The sequence below is a fragment of the Sceloporus occidentalis genome, unplaced genomic scaffold (genome assembly GCF_023333645.1).
Source record: "Sceloporus occidentalis isolate IW3139 unplaced genomic scaffold, rSceOcc1.0.p SCAF_31, whole genome shotgun sequence".
Taxonomy (NCBI): domain Eukaryota; kingdom Metazoa; phylum Chordata; class Lepidosauria; order Squamata; family Phrynosomatidae; genus Sceloporus; species Sceloporus occidentalis.
The window spans coordinates 1,374,202-1,389,947 of NW_028317011.1; the positions used below are offsets into that span (position 1 = coordinate 1,374,202).

The 15,746-nt window shown below is 39.2% G+C and overlaps 1 protein-coding gene across 1 annotated transcript; it reads right to left on the bottom strand.

Moving 5' to 3' along the window:
- Positions 1 to 4,431: 4,431 nt before the first annotated feature.
- On the bottom strand, positions 4,432 to 8,396 carry LOC149298684 (guanylyl cyclase-activating protein 1-like). The gene is made up of 4 exons (XM_089487140.1): positions 8,199 to 8,396; positions 6,843 to 6,992; positions 5,210 to 5,300; positions 4,432 to 4,559 (listed from the first exon to the last, which is right to left on the bottom strand). Exons 1-4 carry the CDS (start codon positions 8,394 to 8,396, stop codon positions 4,432 to 4,434), a joined length of 567 nt encoding a protein of 188 aa, XP_089343266.1.
- Positions 8,397 to 15,746: the final 7,350 nt, after the last annotated feature.

The window sequence follows — 15,746 nt, forward strand, 5'->3', positions numbered from 1 at the left end:
TTAGGGCCTTTTAACACTTTTGCTTTCTGGCATTTTAATACAAATAATGAGATAAAAAGAATTGCACATAGTGTGACTCGGGTATGTATAAGGGGTGCGTGTGGGTATAAGAGCTTCACCGTGAGATAAACTATATGGGGCTGGTCTCCAAATTTTTCCAGGGCTGCTTTTCAGTCCCAGTCCGGCCCTGTTCACTAACATCAATGCAAAGGCCCAGACTGCAGGGCTGGGCAGGTTTAAATAGGCAGGCTTGATCCGGCAACAAGGTTCAGCTGTACATAATGATGTGAGTGGTTCAGAGTGACGGAAATGAGCAGCACAATGTTGTGTGTATTCCAGGCTGCGAAGGGCACCCAGCCAATATATGTAAAAAAACATGTACATATAAACAACAATAAGTACAATTTAAAATTAACTTCCAATATACAAGATCATTCTATAGAATTTTTGGACTTGGGGTTATTTACAGAAGGGGATAGAATTTGTTCAAAAAACGTATATATAGACTTCACCAGCTGCCACTTACCCTCCTGGTTAGATAACATACCAAAAGGACAGATGATGAGGGTCAGGAGGAACTGGACTTAAGAGGCAGATTTTCAAACACAAGCTACAGAAATAAAGTTTATTGAAAAAAAAGTACCCAATGAACTTACTGAATGAAAGTATATTTTAGGTCCCTTATTACCATAAACACCACAGATTATTTACAAAAAAACAGGTACACTTAAGAGTATTTTCTCTCCCAGCGTCCTTCCAACAATGAAACAACCACTGAGCACTAATTCCTTTTTAAGTGTAAAACCCACTGGTTTTTATACATGTGGGAGATGTAAAATGTGTACACCTACAGAAAAAACTACCAGTTTTACAGGTACAAAAACGGAAAAAACATACGAAATTAAAAAAAGTCACACAAATTGTAACACAAAATATGTTGTTTACTTCCTCCAATGTCCATACGGCCTATAATATGTGGGAAGAACAATAAGGCCCCTAAAAGAGAGAATTTTAGAACACTTGAGGAATATTAGAAACAAATATTTGTACCAAGACACAGTAACTCTTGCCAGAAATTTTCCGTTGAGGGCTTTAATATCTTGGGTATTGACGTAGTGCCTCCTGGTTGGAGTTCATTATATATACGGTATATCCCCATGTATAAGACACACCTTTTTTTGAAAAATTTGTGGTCTAAAAACTGGGTGCGTCTTATACAGTGGTTGTGGATTGCTGTTACTACGGTACTTCCCAGTACCTTTCTGCAGTCACACTGCCGTTGGCCCCGCCCCTTTATGACTCACTGTCGATTGGCCCCACCCCTTTCCTCATAGCATTCACACTGCTCAGACAGCAACGGCATCTAACAGTAAGTATAAAATTAATATTTGGGCTGCTGAAAGTTAGGGGAGGTGTGTAAGATATATGTAAGGATGGAGCGTAGGTCAGTACACAAGCCGGGTTCAGGGTAACAGAGAAACAGCAAAGTCCGTATAACAATAGCCAGATTCGGTACACAGAAATTCGGGTATCACTGGAAACACAAGGTAAGAAGCACTACTCGGCACATTAAGTGAGCACTGAGCACAGTTTTAAACTTGCCGCTCGGAGGATGTAGGGGTAGGGGCCAGCGCACTTAGAAGCAGTCTGGCTGCAGACGGAGGAAGATGCTGGAGGCACGACGCTGGATCCAGTACCCGCGGGTAACGGGTACTCGGTTGAGTTACTCTGTCGGGGTGCGGTACACGGACCCTGACAAGGTGGGGGTTAATTTAGGGGCAGTTATGGTTGATGGGGCGTTTAGAGTTAATTTAAGGGCAGTTAATGGATGGGAGTGATGAGGATGAATTTTATGATAATACTTTTTTTTTGCAAATTCGGGGCCCCAAAATTAAGGTGCGTCTTATACATGGGGAAATACGGTATATATATTTTTTTATTTTTAGCCCTATCCACCAATTAGTAAGCCCCCTATTATGTATAGATGCACACATTGTTTTATTTTTATTTTGTTTTTTTATTTCTGTCTCCTAGCACATGATGTACATGTTTTTTTTACATATATTGGATGGGTGTCCTTCACATCATGAGTTATTATATTCACTTGGGTATGCTGTTCGTCCATCCTCTTAGTTGCTTTTCTTCTTGTCTATTTGATCATTTGTTTCTTTTCTCCACCTTCCTCCTTCGGTGTTCCGTGGGACATCTTTTTCATTCGCTTTCTTCCTTCTTCGGCACGTTCTCTTCTGTTCGTCATATGAGCTCTAACTCTAAGTATCAGTTCTCTCCTAAAGACACGGCCGGGGAGGAGTGGTCATCCAGGGATAGAAGCCCCTAAGTACATTACACACGAGCACTACGTCTGACGGAATGGGACGTTACTTGACGTCACCACGTAGAATACAGAAGTGAGACAAGCGGATCACGGGACGAGATGAAGCCACACACTTCAAGCAAACAGACTTTTACAATACCTCCTGAGGAAGCCACATACGGCAAAATGCGTAGAGGATTTGTATATTGACTTTTATATTGACTTTTTAAATACTTTTTAATTTTTTTAAATGTCCAATATATTTATATATTTATATTATATTTATAAAATAGATTCTTAGGGCTAGTCCCTTAATAAAATTATATATTGCTTTAGTATCCGCTATTTATTGAAGGCTGTCCCTTATAAAGGGAATAAGGGCATTTCTGGTGGGGATTTATACCCCTGGAATCATTCCTCTTCATTTGGTACACATTTGGTGTACAACTAACGGTGTGAGTGCATCCATTTTTTTATTTACTGTACATTGTCAGAATATACCACACTATTGTGGCTCTTTTTCCTTTGATTTCAGTCCATCTGGATTCACAAAGATATTGACAATAAGCCTGAAAATCACGTTTTTATTGTGAGTGCAATGAATGATTTATACTATTGATGAAAAATATTGCAACAGTCTACACTATCATTATTTTTTCTTCTTTCATTTGATCCCAGAAAGCACCACAGAATTTGTATTGTATATATATATTTTTTTATTTAGGGTTTAAGAAGCTTTTTTATTTACAGCTCACAGAGAAGGCACAAACCTGTCAAGCATAAAGAATATACAATTAATGTACAGCAGGACTGTGAAAGCCCCACGCAGCGTGCACAGGGCATACAGCGAGTACGGTGCACCACTCCCTGTTTACAGATAACTAATCCCATTTGCTTTCATTTGTTAAATCAATATCCATTGTTATATAAATTAAGTTATTTATTATAAGATGTGATCATTTTGGGTGGAGGCATTGAGATCTTTGTCTGCGATAATATAGGTGGAGGCATACAGTGTTCAGACTACTACGAAGATGGAATAGGAATATCCACTAGATGTGCATAGAAATCATAATTTTTGCATAGAGATAAATGTGGCCTGATGTGGAAGCACCCAAAAAAATATATACGCTGCTCTACTCCAATAGATATGCATGGGTTGTTTTCTAAATTAAATTAAATCAAACATTGTGGTTGGATGAAAATTGTTAGCTCGCCCCATTAACTACGTATTATGAAAGTACAACACATATGCTCTTCCAGGATATGTCACTGGGGGTTTCATACCATTTTATGTTTTATATACACGTACATTATCTATGACTTTGTTGATGGAGGGGTAAATTATAAATGCCAATTCAGGTAAAAAGTAGTATCTCCTTAGTAACAAATGGGATATCCCTGTTGGAATATGCAATTAATTGTTTTCATGATAAGACCATTTTTAAAACCAGAGTTGCCCATTATATATAACTCCCATTGTAACTCACACACACACACACACGCACACACTCTGGTTCCCTGTTCTTTCTACATGTTTATACTCAACAAACTTAATACGTCTTGCCTATCAACTTAAGTTCCATTATCCAACCTGAAGCTCACTAATTGCCCCACTGTAACATTAAATAGAAAGTACCCATCCACATAGGCTACATTATATCTCCTATGAATTCTTCTAGATGTCGGCACTGTGTTTTTCATATAATCTACCCATGTAGCCATGCCCAATGCCACTGTAACCTAGTATGCTTCTGACTAATTTAGCCACTGTGAAATGCACCTACAGATAATATATGATATAATATGTTTGCTACACAAAGCTGGATCATAATTGTGAGCATTTATGTGTTTATACATGTTTACGTTTCCTTACATGATCTTGCAATTACTCTCAGTTAATAATTAACACTCTGTGCCTCCATCGATATCACTTGCCTCACTTTTTTACTAATCACAAACCATTCCACCTCTCACATATTTAATACGTTGTATCGTTTTGTAAAAAGCAGTGTTCTCCAATCACAAAGCATATACAATGCCCATTCTTTGTCAAGTATTTCCTGCACACACTTTCACTACCAGCCCACCACATGTCACATGCTGCCACAACGGTTTCACACGCTATGTCTCCGGTTGTTTATCATAGTCATTATGTGGGTCAGGTCCAAGCTTTTCATCATCACATCCATAAATTCTTCATCCTTCCGAGCACCTTCAACAAACTCTTCCAAAGATAGCTCCCCTGTGAGGGTCAAACAATAACAGTTGGTGACAGTTCTTTAGATAATCCCTGGATAATAAAGCAGGGATATATATTTCTAAATAGTCTCTATGGTAGTAATATATTATATAGTATTATGAAATACATTATAAAAGAAAGAAAAATAAATGACTGTCCTTGAAGTACTGTCCTTAGCTACAAATAAACAAGTGCATGGACTAGAAAGATTAGTATTCATAGTATTCATATATCAAATAAAGGGCTTCTGATTAGCGGTGTCATTTTCAAGGCAGGATAGTCAGAGTTCTCCTAGGAAAGTGACAATATGTGGCCATGCAGTAGTAGATCATCAGCCTCCATCATGTGTACTTTTACACATGATGCATGATGCAGTTTAAGATATTTTTGTAAACCAGGTGGTGGCACTATATGAGTCAGATTTCCTTACGTAAGGAAGGGCGGCTGGCTCAATATAGATATTTAGCTGATTAGCTGAACATTTTCTTTATTAATACAATTATGTTAACTTTTATTGGTAACTACTTTCATTTGGATTTGGTTATACCCTTGGGATAATATGGAGGTATCCATTTTTTTGTTCTATGTTAATGAGAGATTACATGAATTCTGTATCATTGTAATAATTGTATTTTTACTTTAATGGTCCTTACCATCTCCATTGATATCAATCCTGTCAAAGACCCGATTGGTGAATTCCTCAGGAGTCATATCATGATCGCACCCATTAATTGCTCGCACTGCCTAACAGTGAAACAGAGAAAACCATGTATGAATACAATGAAGTATTTTTTCTGGATATACAAAATTTTGCGGCTGACTCTGTAACTCTACAACTTCATACAATCACTTGCAAATGTAACAGGTGAACAATGAATTGATTACTCAATATTATTAAGTTTTATACAAAATAATTCTTTTGCATCAAAAAACTAAGAACTATACTAGAAAATCTGGGACAGCTTGTATATACCTGTATATAATAAAGCCACATATTAGTAGTACAAATTATGAAATACTCCAGTAGTAAGGGAAAATATCTATAATGTGCCTAAATGTCTACGGCTGAATTTTAGATAATAAATATTAAATGAATTGTCAGCTATATATATATATACCTATATATATATGGAAGCAGAAGTGTACAGGTTACTGGGTCAAAACTTTATTAAGACGTGATCCACCTTTTAATCTCTTATGAGATTAACTCTCTCCTATTAGGACCAGATTACTTATGGAAATCCTGTTAAAGTGACAGGACAGCTGAACAGTCACCTTGAGAATGTCTGACTATAAGGAATGTATTAAGAAGGTGGTGTCCACTGCATTAAATGTTCGTGCATATCTTTTTTTTAGAAAAATAGACAGATAGATAGATAGATAGATAGATAGATAAACAATATAGGGCTGGGGATGATATGGATTAAGGATAATCTAGCCAGAGAGGAACATTTTCAGTGTCAGTTTTGGTGGCCAGTTTCAGTTAAAGTCATACAAACACCTTACACTTCCAAAAGAAAATCTAAACAATGGTTTTGTCAGGACATGCTCAGCTTTTTTTTTTAGAAACGCCAAGGTGTAGGTGAACAATGCATCTTGTGAAAAATAATCGTGTGATAAATACATATAATTTGATATTTTTTTTTAGAAATCCCTGAACAAAGAAAGAACAATTTGAAAGAATTTAAGTCTCTTAGCATTGATCTCCACATTGGGAGTATTCATGTGGATCTTGAAGATAAATTTCCATTGACCCGTTATAAACAGACATCACCTCCTGGAACCCATTCATTTTATACAAAGGCTGTGGCGTTAACCCTTGGGCTAATTTATTTATATAAATAATTATTTATATAGATTTTTTCTATTTGCTAAATAGCATACACTTAATGATTATTTTTATTGTCATGCTTATTTTAAGGGTGGTACATAACTCTAAATGTATTTTTTTGTTGATTGATACACTGTTTAAATCACTTGGCTACTTTTTATTGTGATGAATGAAGTTATATTGCTATAGTGGAGGTTGGAGATTGGAATGGTTTTGTTTACCTAATGATGGGCTTTTAGGCAGAGCCTGGCTAAGAATTATTTATTTTCATGTTGTGCCTATTTTCAGAAGCAGCTTTTCCAAATGATGTACTGGTGGCAGGACATTGTGGGAATTTTTGCGAAGCCTCCAAATCAGCAGGAATGGCTTCGAGTTTTAAAGTTTGTACTCAATACAAAAATATTGCAGTAGATAACCTTTCATTGTCAAGATACGTCTGCCGGTCATGCTCTTACCTTAATAATATTGAGCAGCTCATGACGGTCAATGCATCCATTCCCATCTACATCATAAAGCTTGAAATACCAGCGTAGCTTTTGTTCTATCTTCCCACGAAGCACCAGACTGAGAGCAGCAACATATTCCATGAAATCAATGTAGCCATCCTATGTGACACAGGACCAGATAGGTTGCTGACAGTGGAACACATGGCCATAATAAGAATTTATATTGTGATATAGGGTTAGAATAATAACATATATATTTCTGGGATTATTACAAGGAAGTTTGGCAAATTCTTGAGTAGTATTTGGGATTGCAAACAAAGTCTGTGTTAATATAAGGTATATGCATCATAGTGTCTTGATTACAACCCTGGATGAAAACCTAGTTTGTCTAATATTTTGACTAAAATTTAGTTTTAATTATTGGTGGCCACTAACATATTGTTAAAAAAGGACATTTCAACAGAATAATGCTGGCCTGTTTATAGGACTGTTAACTAGAAATACTAATTATATTTATCAGCGATTTTGAAATGGGCTGATACACAGAGGTATTACTGAACTGTGGGTGGTACACGAGTTGGGAAGAGGTTTAGAATCTGCTGTCGTTCCATAAACTACAGGCACACCCCACATTAACGTACACAATGGGGTCCAGAGCGTGTACGTAAAAGGAAAATGTACTTAAAGTGAAGCACTAACTTTTCCCACTTATCAATGCATGTACTGCACTGCAATCCACAGGTAATTTTAACCACAAAACACAAAATGCTCTAAAGATGAAGTGACATGCTGGCGTCATGCTGTTATGTGTCCATTCTCGTGAAGCGAGGGTACGTAAACAAGGAATTGTTGTGCTGCAACTATGACCTTACTCGCGAGTGTCCTTAATGTGGGGTATGCCTGTATGCATTATTCATGAGTAACACCGTCTTAATCACACAATAAACATGGTAAGATTGGCCTTTCATAATGGATTGCTAATAGAGTGATAATTCTTTAATCTTAAAATAAATCACTGTTAAGTGAATAAATACCTATTTTGACAGTCAAGTTTAATGACGTGGGCATATTGATAAACAATGTAATCATGGTGTGTAACAGTGTCATAACAGGCAGACTAATTAACTGGCAGAATGATAATTAAAAAACACGCTGATGTTAACTCAATTGAAGAATAGACAAATCGCAGTCTTTAATATATATAAAAAGCACAATGTATACCTCAGCAGTTTTTTATTAAATGGATTAAATAAAGATTATTGCCTGTGATATCTTATGACAGCCCATCATGGTAACACGTATCCCTTTCTCTACATCTCTCTACTGTTCTCTTTGGAGGTTAGTGTTTTGAATAGAAAATCTTACCTTGTTCATATCAAAAGTGCGGAACATTTGTTCAATGTAGGTGTTGGCATCTCCACTTAGGCCCCGTAGCCCAAAGAACTGTTTGAACTCATGCAGTGTGAGCTGACCCGAGGGACATTCTGTCATGAACTTCTTGTACCAGTGGTGGATTTCCACTGCCTGCAAGTCATCTACAGTGCTGGTGCTTGTATTACCCATTGCAAAGTTCTTATTTTCCTTTATGACGACAATGTTTTCTCTTCCTAAATTGGCACTTCTGTTAAAATGTTTTCTAGTCAGTTTAAGGCAGTGACCATATAAATATATGTGTCTCAGGTATCTGCCTTTCAAGTGTTTCTTCTGCTGTGATGTATTCTTCCCTGTCAGCCCAGTTTCTTGGAATAATTCTGACTCCCTTGAGATTACTTATTTTCTCACAGTGAGATTCACTATAATTATTTTAGGAGATATCTCTATCCAGAAAATTAGAAATTTGTAGGGAGAAGTCTGTATTCTGAGGTCTCTCCGTTAGAGGCAGTCCCTTCAGCACAGATCCCCACTTACTTCTTCTCCTGCCCATTGCAAGATGCCTTTTAAAGTGACCCCTGAGCCTACCGGCAGTTAGAGGGTGTGTAATCCATTTTGATGCTGTCTTAAGAAGGACATAATTCATGTCTGGGAACTGACTGTATGCGTGTCAAGGTTAATCTGAGAATTGAGGGATTATGGATATCATGTCAGGGTACCAATTGTGCCTGCTGACGTCCTCATAAAGAATAGTTTCTTAAACATAAACAAGCACTTTGTTCTAGTTGTTTAGCTGTGCATGTCTGTATGATATAATATAGTTAACTGCATACTTATGCACTGCTGTTCTTTGTAAGATTTCAGAATGTTGAGCTATAGTGTTTTTTTTTGTAAATAAATGTAAGGTACCTTAAACTGTTTAAAGAGAGAGCCAGCCACTACAATTTACATTATCATTATTGAGAAATGAGGTGAAGCCAATGTATTTTGGTAGAAGTTTGAGCATCAAGCTTGAGAAAGTGGAGCGGTTTTGTTAAAACGTTACTGCTGATCATTAATCATTACTGGAAAATGTGTAGGCATATCAGTTGGTGCACTCAATCAAGTGCCAGGACTCTTTCCACCCACCTTCCACTTGGTTTCTTTCCAGCCCTTCTTTTCAATGCACATCAGTGTTTCATTGCTACATTGCTAGATGGGCTGTGCAAGTGTGTAGATGCTGAAATGTGGAACATGGCTATCAAGTGAATTAATAAAACATTATTTGATTGTTGAAGTACCAACCTAAAAAACAACGCTCTTTGTCAATCATTAAAGTTGTAGAATATGCATCATACCGAGGCATATTATTTAAAAAAGAATTATGCAAGAGGGGGCTTTGCAGTTTGAAAAAATAAAAATAGGTAGAAGTTTGAAGTTTATGATGATAAATAGTAGAATAGTAAGATAAAACTATAGTTAAGCCATTTTTAATGTAAAAGGAACAGATACAGGTCAAAAAGCAAGTGATCCTTGAATGTTTGCTTTTTGGGTTCTGTGACTAAGACATGGACTTAAAGTTTCATAATTAGTATTATAATTGACAGAAGACTGCATGTTTTCCTTAATGGGCAGACAGCTTTGTCAATCCAATAAAGACTCGTACCTTATAACATCTGATATCTGTGATAGCAGTCTTTGTGGACTACTGTATTTTGGTTAAGATCAAGTGTAGTACCTGTTAGAAGTTGAAACACTAGATCCTCTGGTTGAGGTAATTCTGCGCCCACCAGGATGTCCAACTTGGCACACTCTTGATCTGCTGCCAGCAAGAGCCCAGAAATTTTTTGACCCTTCAAAGTATACCTGCCGTTTAACTGGCAGGTGGAAGAATTTAGTTTTTACTGCTAAAGACAGAGGCCTAAAGGGACCGTTTTTATTTTAGCTTTCCTTGCAAAGACTTTATTTTATTTAGGCACTAATTTTGTACTATGTACACGGAAAACTCCATGGTGGAGATAGGTCCATGAAAAGAACATCTATCTTTGAAGACTTCGTTGATTCTCCTATTCAAGGAGAACCAAGGAATACAGACCTCTGTCTGGTGAATAATGGTAGAAAGGATTGTACCTCCCTTTGGGGAGGGGTACTCCAGAAGCTTAAGATAAAAACATAGACACATAGCAGAGATACTGGTGTAAAGGACCAGCTTCACAACCCCCGGTGCTCTGACATAGCGTGTGAGGACCTTGGAGGAGCAGGAGAGCTAGCTTGTATGTTTGCAAGTGTAAATAAGTATGTTAGTATGTGAAAGTATGTTGCTCAGGCCCGGACTGGGACAAAAAATAGGCCCGGGCATTTAAGACTGAGCAGCCCATTTTTATTTATTTATTTATTGTTACCGCCCACCCTTCATGTACCATCTTTGCATTTCCCCAAATCACTTAAACATTCATGATAGACACAAGCACTTACTCACTCACTCATTCACACATATCATTAACACATATTCATTAATGCAGTCTCACAAATCATTCAGGCAATTCATCCACACATGAATTCATTAATTCTCATACGCATTCACACAATTCATCCACACATTTATTCATTCATCCACACATTTATTCATTCATTCTTGTACACATTCACACTACCCCCTCTCCCCATCTTATCTGCCCCTTCTAACTATGTCCCCCCCTTATCACTATGTACCCCCTCTCACTATCTATCCCCTCTACCCCTTTCTATCTAACCCCTCTTCCCCCCTCTGCCCCTTCTCCCCCCCTCCCTTATCCTACTTACCTTGTTGCCTGAGTAAGCAGCAACTGCGACCGGGTCCGCCACTCTAGGGGGGCGGGCAGCCTCCACCAGGGCCGGCTTTAGGGGTGCGCGGCCGCACAGGGCTTAAATTAAAACATCAGGGTTTTTTTGTTGTTTTTTTTTTTTTACTTTATTTAACATCCTCCATGTTAAATAAAGTTAAACAAACTTTATTTAACATGAAGGATGTTAAATAAAGTAAACAAAAAAAAAAACCCCCGATGTTTTAATTTAAGCCATATGAGGCCGCGCACCCCTAAGGCCGGCCCTGGTGGGGGCTGCCCGGCCCCCTAGAGTGGCGGACCTGGTCGCAGTTGATGCGGGCTTAAGGGGCAGGTGCCCCTTTTGCCCTGCGTTAACGCGGCCGCATAGGCCCAGTCAGTCCGGTCCTGACTGAGCCTATTTTAAGGTAGGGGCCATCAACCCCTATGTCAATCCGGCCCTGGGCCGCCCGGCCCAACGGGAAAATGTCCGGTGTGCCCGATGGCCAGTCCGGGCCTGATGTTGCTGTATCTAAGTAAGGATATTAGTAATGATACTGTGTGTGTGGGTATGTTACTGTGGGTGTGTATGATATTATGTGTATGTTCTTATGGCAGTATGTAACGGTGTGTAAGTATCTCTCTCTCTCTAGATATATATATATATACTGTATATATAGTGATATTGGGTATGTGTAAGCGTATATATATATGTGTGCATGTATATAAGAGTGTGGTGTTAGTATGTGTGTGTGTATGGTGCTGTGTGTGTTACATAATGGTATTACCATGAGTGTGTATATCCGCATGTAGTGTTAGAGCATGTGTGTACTGTAAGGTGTTAATGATGTTAGGGTTCTATGATGGCTGGCCTGTGTACAATATCAACATTTTCTTTCACAAACCATTTGAAAATTAAACAAAAGAAAAAGTTAAATGAGCTTCATATAAATTGTTAATCATAAAACCTGCTGATAAAGGGCAGGAGTTATCCTGATGGACAGAGTTAATAACTATATAAAGTATATAGAGAGAATAAATAAAAATCATTAGAACTAGCTGAAATGAGATGGATCTATAATCTTGATTCTTCGAGGTCTTAATTCTTAATTATTTTTTATGTTTTATCATATTTTGTTTGTGGTTTCTTTTATATATTAAAAATATTAAGAAGATGGTCTTATTGGAACAATAGAAATACATTCTATGTTTTCCTCGTACTGGAGGTTAGCAAGGTTACTTGCTACATTTTTATTTTACTTGGAAAATTGTTCTTTTTATATATAGACTACTATGTACAGATATTGTACCCTTTTTTTCTTATTTTACTGTAATAGGATATGCCATTTGAATATAGAGAATTAGACTGGGTACACTTGCCGAACGTTGCTTCCTCTGCCCCATGGCCACCGGGACACCAGCGATTATCCCCTTTTACCACCTTTACAGAACCAGCGTTGCAGAGAGAAGGGGCTGCTTTACCACTGTGGCTAGCCAAAGCTGAGCTACACTGTGGGGCTATTGTCCTGAAAAGGACAATAAGTGATCATAGCAGAGGACACAGCTCTTCAGGAACCTTGGCGGCACTGTAATATAAGGAAGCATAGCAATACAGCACTCTACCCGCCCCCATAAGGGCAACACCGAGGCTTACCTCAATAACAAGACAGGACTCGTAGTGAGGTAAAACAGGAAGTCTTTATTTGGGAAACACACAGGCTTATATACGGTCCAACATAGGAAAAAGGCCATAAACCATGTCCACATAACCCCGCCCTGCCCAGACAGTCCGGCACCATACTCTGGCCACCGAGCCCCGCAAGGTCTGTACAACCTTAAACCTTTGTTTTTGGGGTGATCCTGAATGAGCGGCGGTGATCTCAGGGTACCGATGGATAGCTCGGGGTCCTGAGGATATCCTGTCCAAAAAGCGACGTGATCGGTCAAAGGGACCCCGAGCGGCAGCAGTTCAAAGTTCCACCGGGATGAACCGCGAGGTACCCGGGCGCAGGTTCCGTAACTGCGCCGGCTAACCCCCGCTCTCCTGGAAGTCCCGTCGGCCGGGAGTCTACAGTCGGCTGCCTCCCTGGACCACCCCTGGTCAGCACCCCCACCACCCGTGGGGTATCTCCATACGATAGTGCTGTGGTCAGGCCAATGGTGTCTGGGTTATCCAGGGTTAAAAGTCTGGGGGCAAGACATGTGGCACATGGATAGGGTAGGACATGAAGGAAAACAAAGTATACACAAATAAACACCACATATATGGGGAAAATACATAAATCACCAATAATTAATATATCCAAATATTTTAACCCCGGATGGTCAGAACCACTACTACAGATGGCACCGATTAACCCGGGGCCGTCACAACATGGATCCTCTTTTGAATTAGCGTTGGATGGAGATGTTTTTATGCTGTATACGTGAATATTCAATGGTTGAGATACTCAGACTATAAATGAGAGAGAAGTCTTTTCCGGCATACGGCTGCAGAAGAGTCTTTTCCTTTATGGGTACTTACCAATTCTACTCAGCTTCACAGTGATCCATGAGCACGTCTCTATACTGAGATGTGTTTTTTTAATATTGTTAAACAGCACTTTGTTTAACAAACCCTCCTTTTCTCATTATCTTTCCTCTTTTTTATGGCCTCTCTAATTTCTCTTTGGCGCTTTTCCTATTTCACTTTAAGTGGGAGAGATATTCATATTCACTGTATATTGAGCAAGACAATGATGGTGGTACAGCATAACAACTCCCACTGCTTTATACTGAGCCAGGCCTCTGAGCTTCCATTTCTGCAAATTGGTCAGTGACATCATCGCAGCTAAATTGATGTTCACTACTAACGGAACCAGACATTGAGGGTGGTACAGCAGAACTTACATCACTATATACTGAGCCAGAAACTGACAAATGTACAGCATAACTCCCATCACTATATATTAAGCTAGACAATAATGGTGGTACAACATAACTCCCATCACTTTATACTGAACTAGACTTCTGAGCCTCCATTTCTGCAAATGCCGAAGACTTCATCAAAGTTAAATTCATGTTGACTATATACTGAACCAGACATTGACGGATGTACAGTGTAACTCCCAGCACTATATAATGAGCCAAAAACAGACACTGGTACGGCATAACTCCCATAACTATACACTGAGCCAGACACAGACAGTGGTACAGCATAACTCCTATCACTATATACTGAGCAAAACATTGACAGTGGTGCAGCATAACTCCCATCACTATATATTGAGCCAGACATTGACGGTGATACATCTTCCATCACTATATACTGAGCCAGACATTGAGAGTGGTACAGCATAACTCCCATCACTATATACTGAGCTAGACACTAACTGTGGTACAGCATAACTCTCATCACTACATACTGAGACAGACATTGGCAGTGGTACACTATATCGCCTACGACTTTATACTGAGTCAGGCACTAATCGTGGTACACTATAACTCCCATCACACGCTTACTAATGCTTTCTCACAATGTCTTCCAACCTTTCTAGTGTCTCTGTCTCCTTTCCTGCAGCTCCTCTTTTTCTTCCTCCTCTCTTGTGTTCTGGTCAGCGAGCGTGGCTTCAGTGCTGAATGCTGGGATATAATATATTCCGTCGCTCAACATCAGAAGGAGGAATGCATCGCAAGGGGGCAGGATACTGAGGTCATCTCCCTTGATTTGGGGCTTATTAGAGGGAGATCCCTAATCTCCCCAACCAGCCTCATTCCTCCAGCGACAGGCAGTATAACCCTCTTCTAGAAGGGCTTACACCCGAGGTAGACCGCTCCTTCCCCAGATGCACCACTAGCGGACAGGCCCCCCAACCCTTGTGGACCCTCTGTCAGTGGCCAATATGTCTGTCTGCCCTTGTTTTCCTGTATAATTGCTCCAAGGCCCAAAGGTCCTTCATTTTTTTTTAACTTTTACATTCAATTTTATTTTTCATTTTTTTTATTTTATTTAAAATAAACAGAGAAACTCTGTAGCTGCTCTGTCACAGGTCCAGAGTTTTGGATATTTGTTATGTGGCAATGCTTTCTCCATAGCAACTTGCATGTCATGAATTATTCCAAACAAAAATTTCCATAATTTCAGAAAGAAAAACCCCTTGGTTTTTATTCAGGTTGTACCTACACACTACCAAGAATCTATACAACCAAATGGAACAATATTCACAAAAACAAAGGTTGAAAAGTTATACTTTACAAAACACAACAGCCTTCAGACTGAACGAATCCTTCTCGGGTGTTGTGGTACCTTAAAAAGCCACGCCTCTTATATGTAATTGGCTGGAAACAGGTCATGCCTCCCCTATACCGATTGGTACTCTTTCTACAGCCCTTTCTTGAGGTAATTTGTTTTACTCAGGAGACTTGTATTCGTATTGGCCAGATGTTCAGGAATAAGGCGGGACATTTGTTGCACCTGGTTCCGATTGGTTCTTCGTAAACACGTTGACGCTGGCACGCCGGCCGAAAACCATGGTTCACAAATATTGATTGGTGTGATCTCTGTGGAGAGGCGGTGCTTCGGCTAATCCGGAACTGCCGTGTTGCTGATGTGGCCGGAGGAGGAGTCGGGTACCGAGAGGCACGGGAAAAATAACGAAGATAGCGAGATCTCGGTCAATTAGTGTGCAGGAACATCGAGGGCTGAGAGAAAGGTAACCGATGATGATGGACTTAGACTTTAACTGTGCTTTGGACGTGTTAATACATGACTTTCACTACCCTG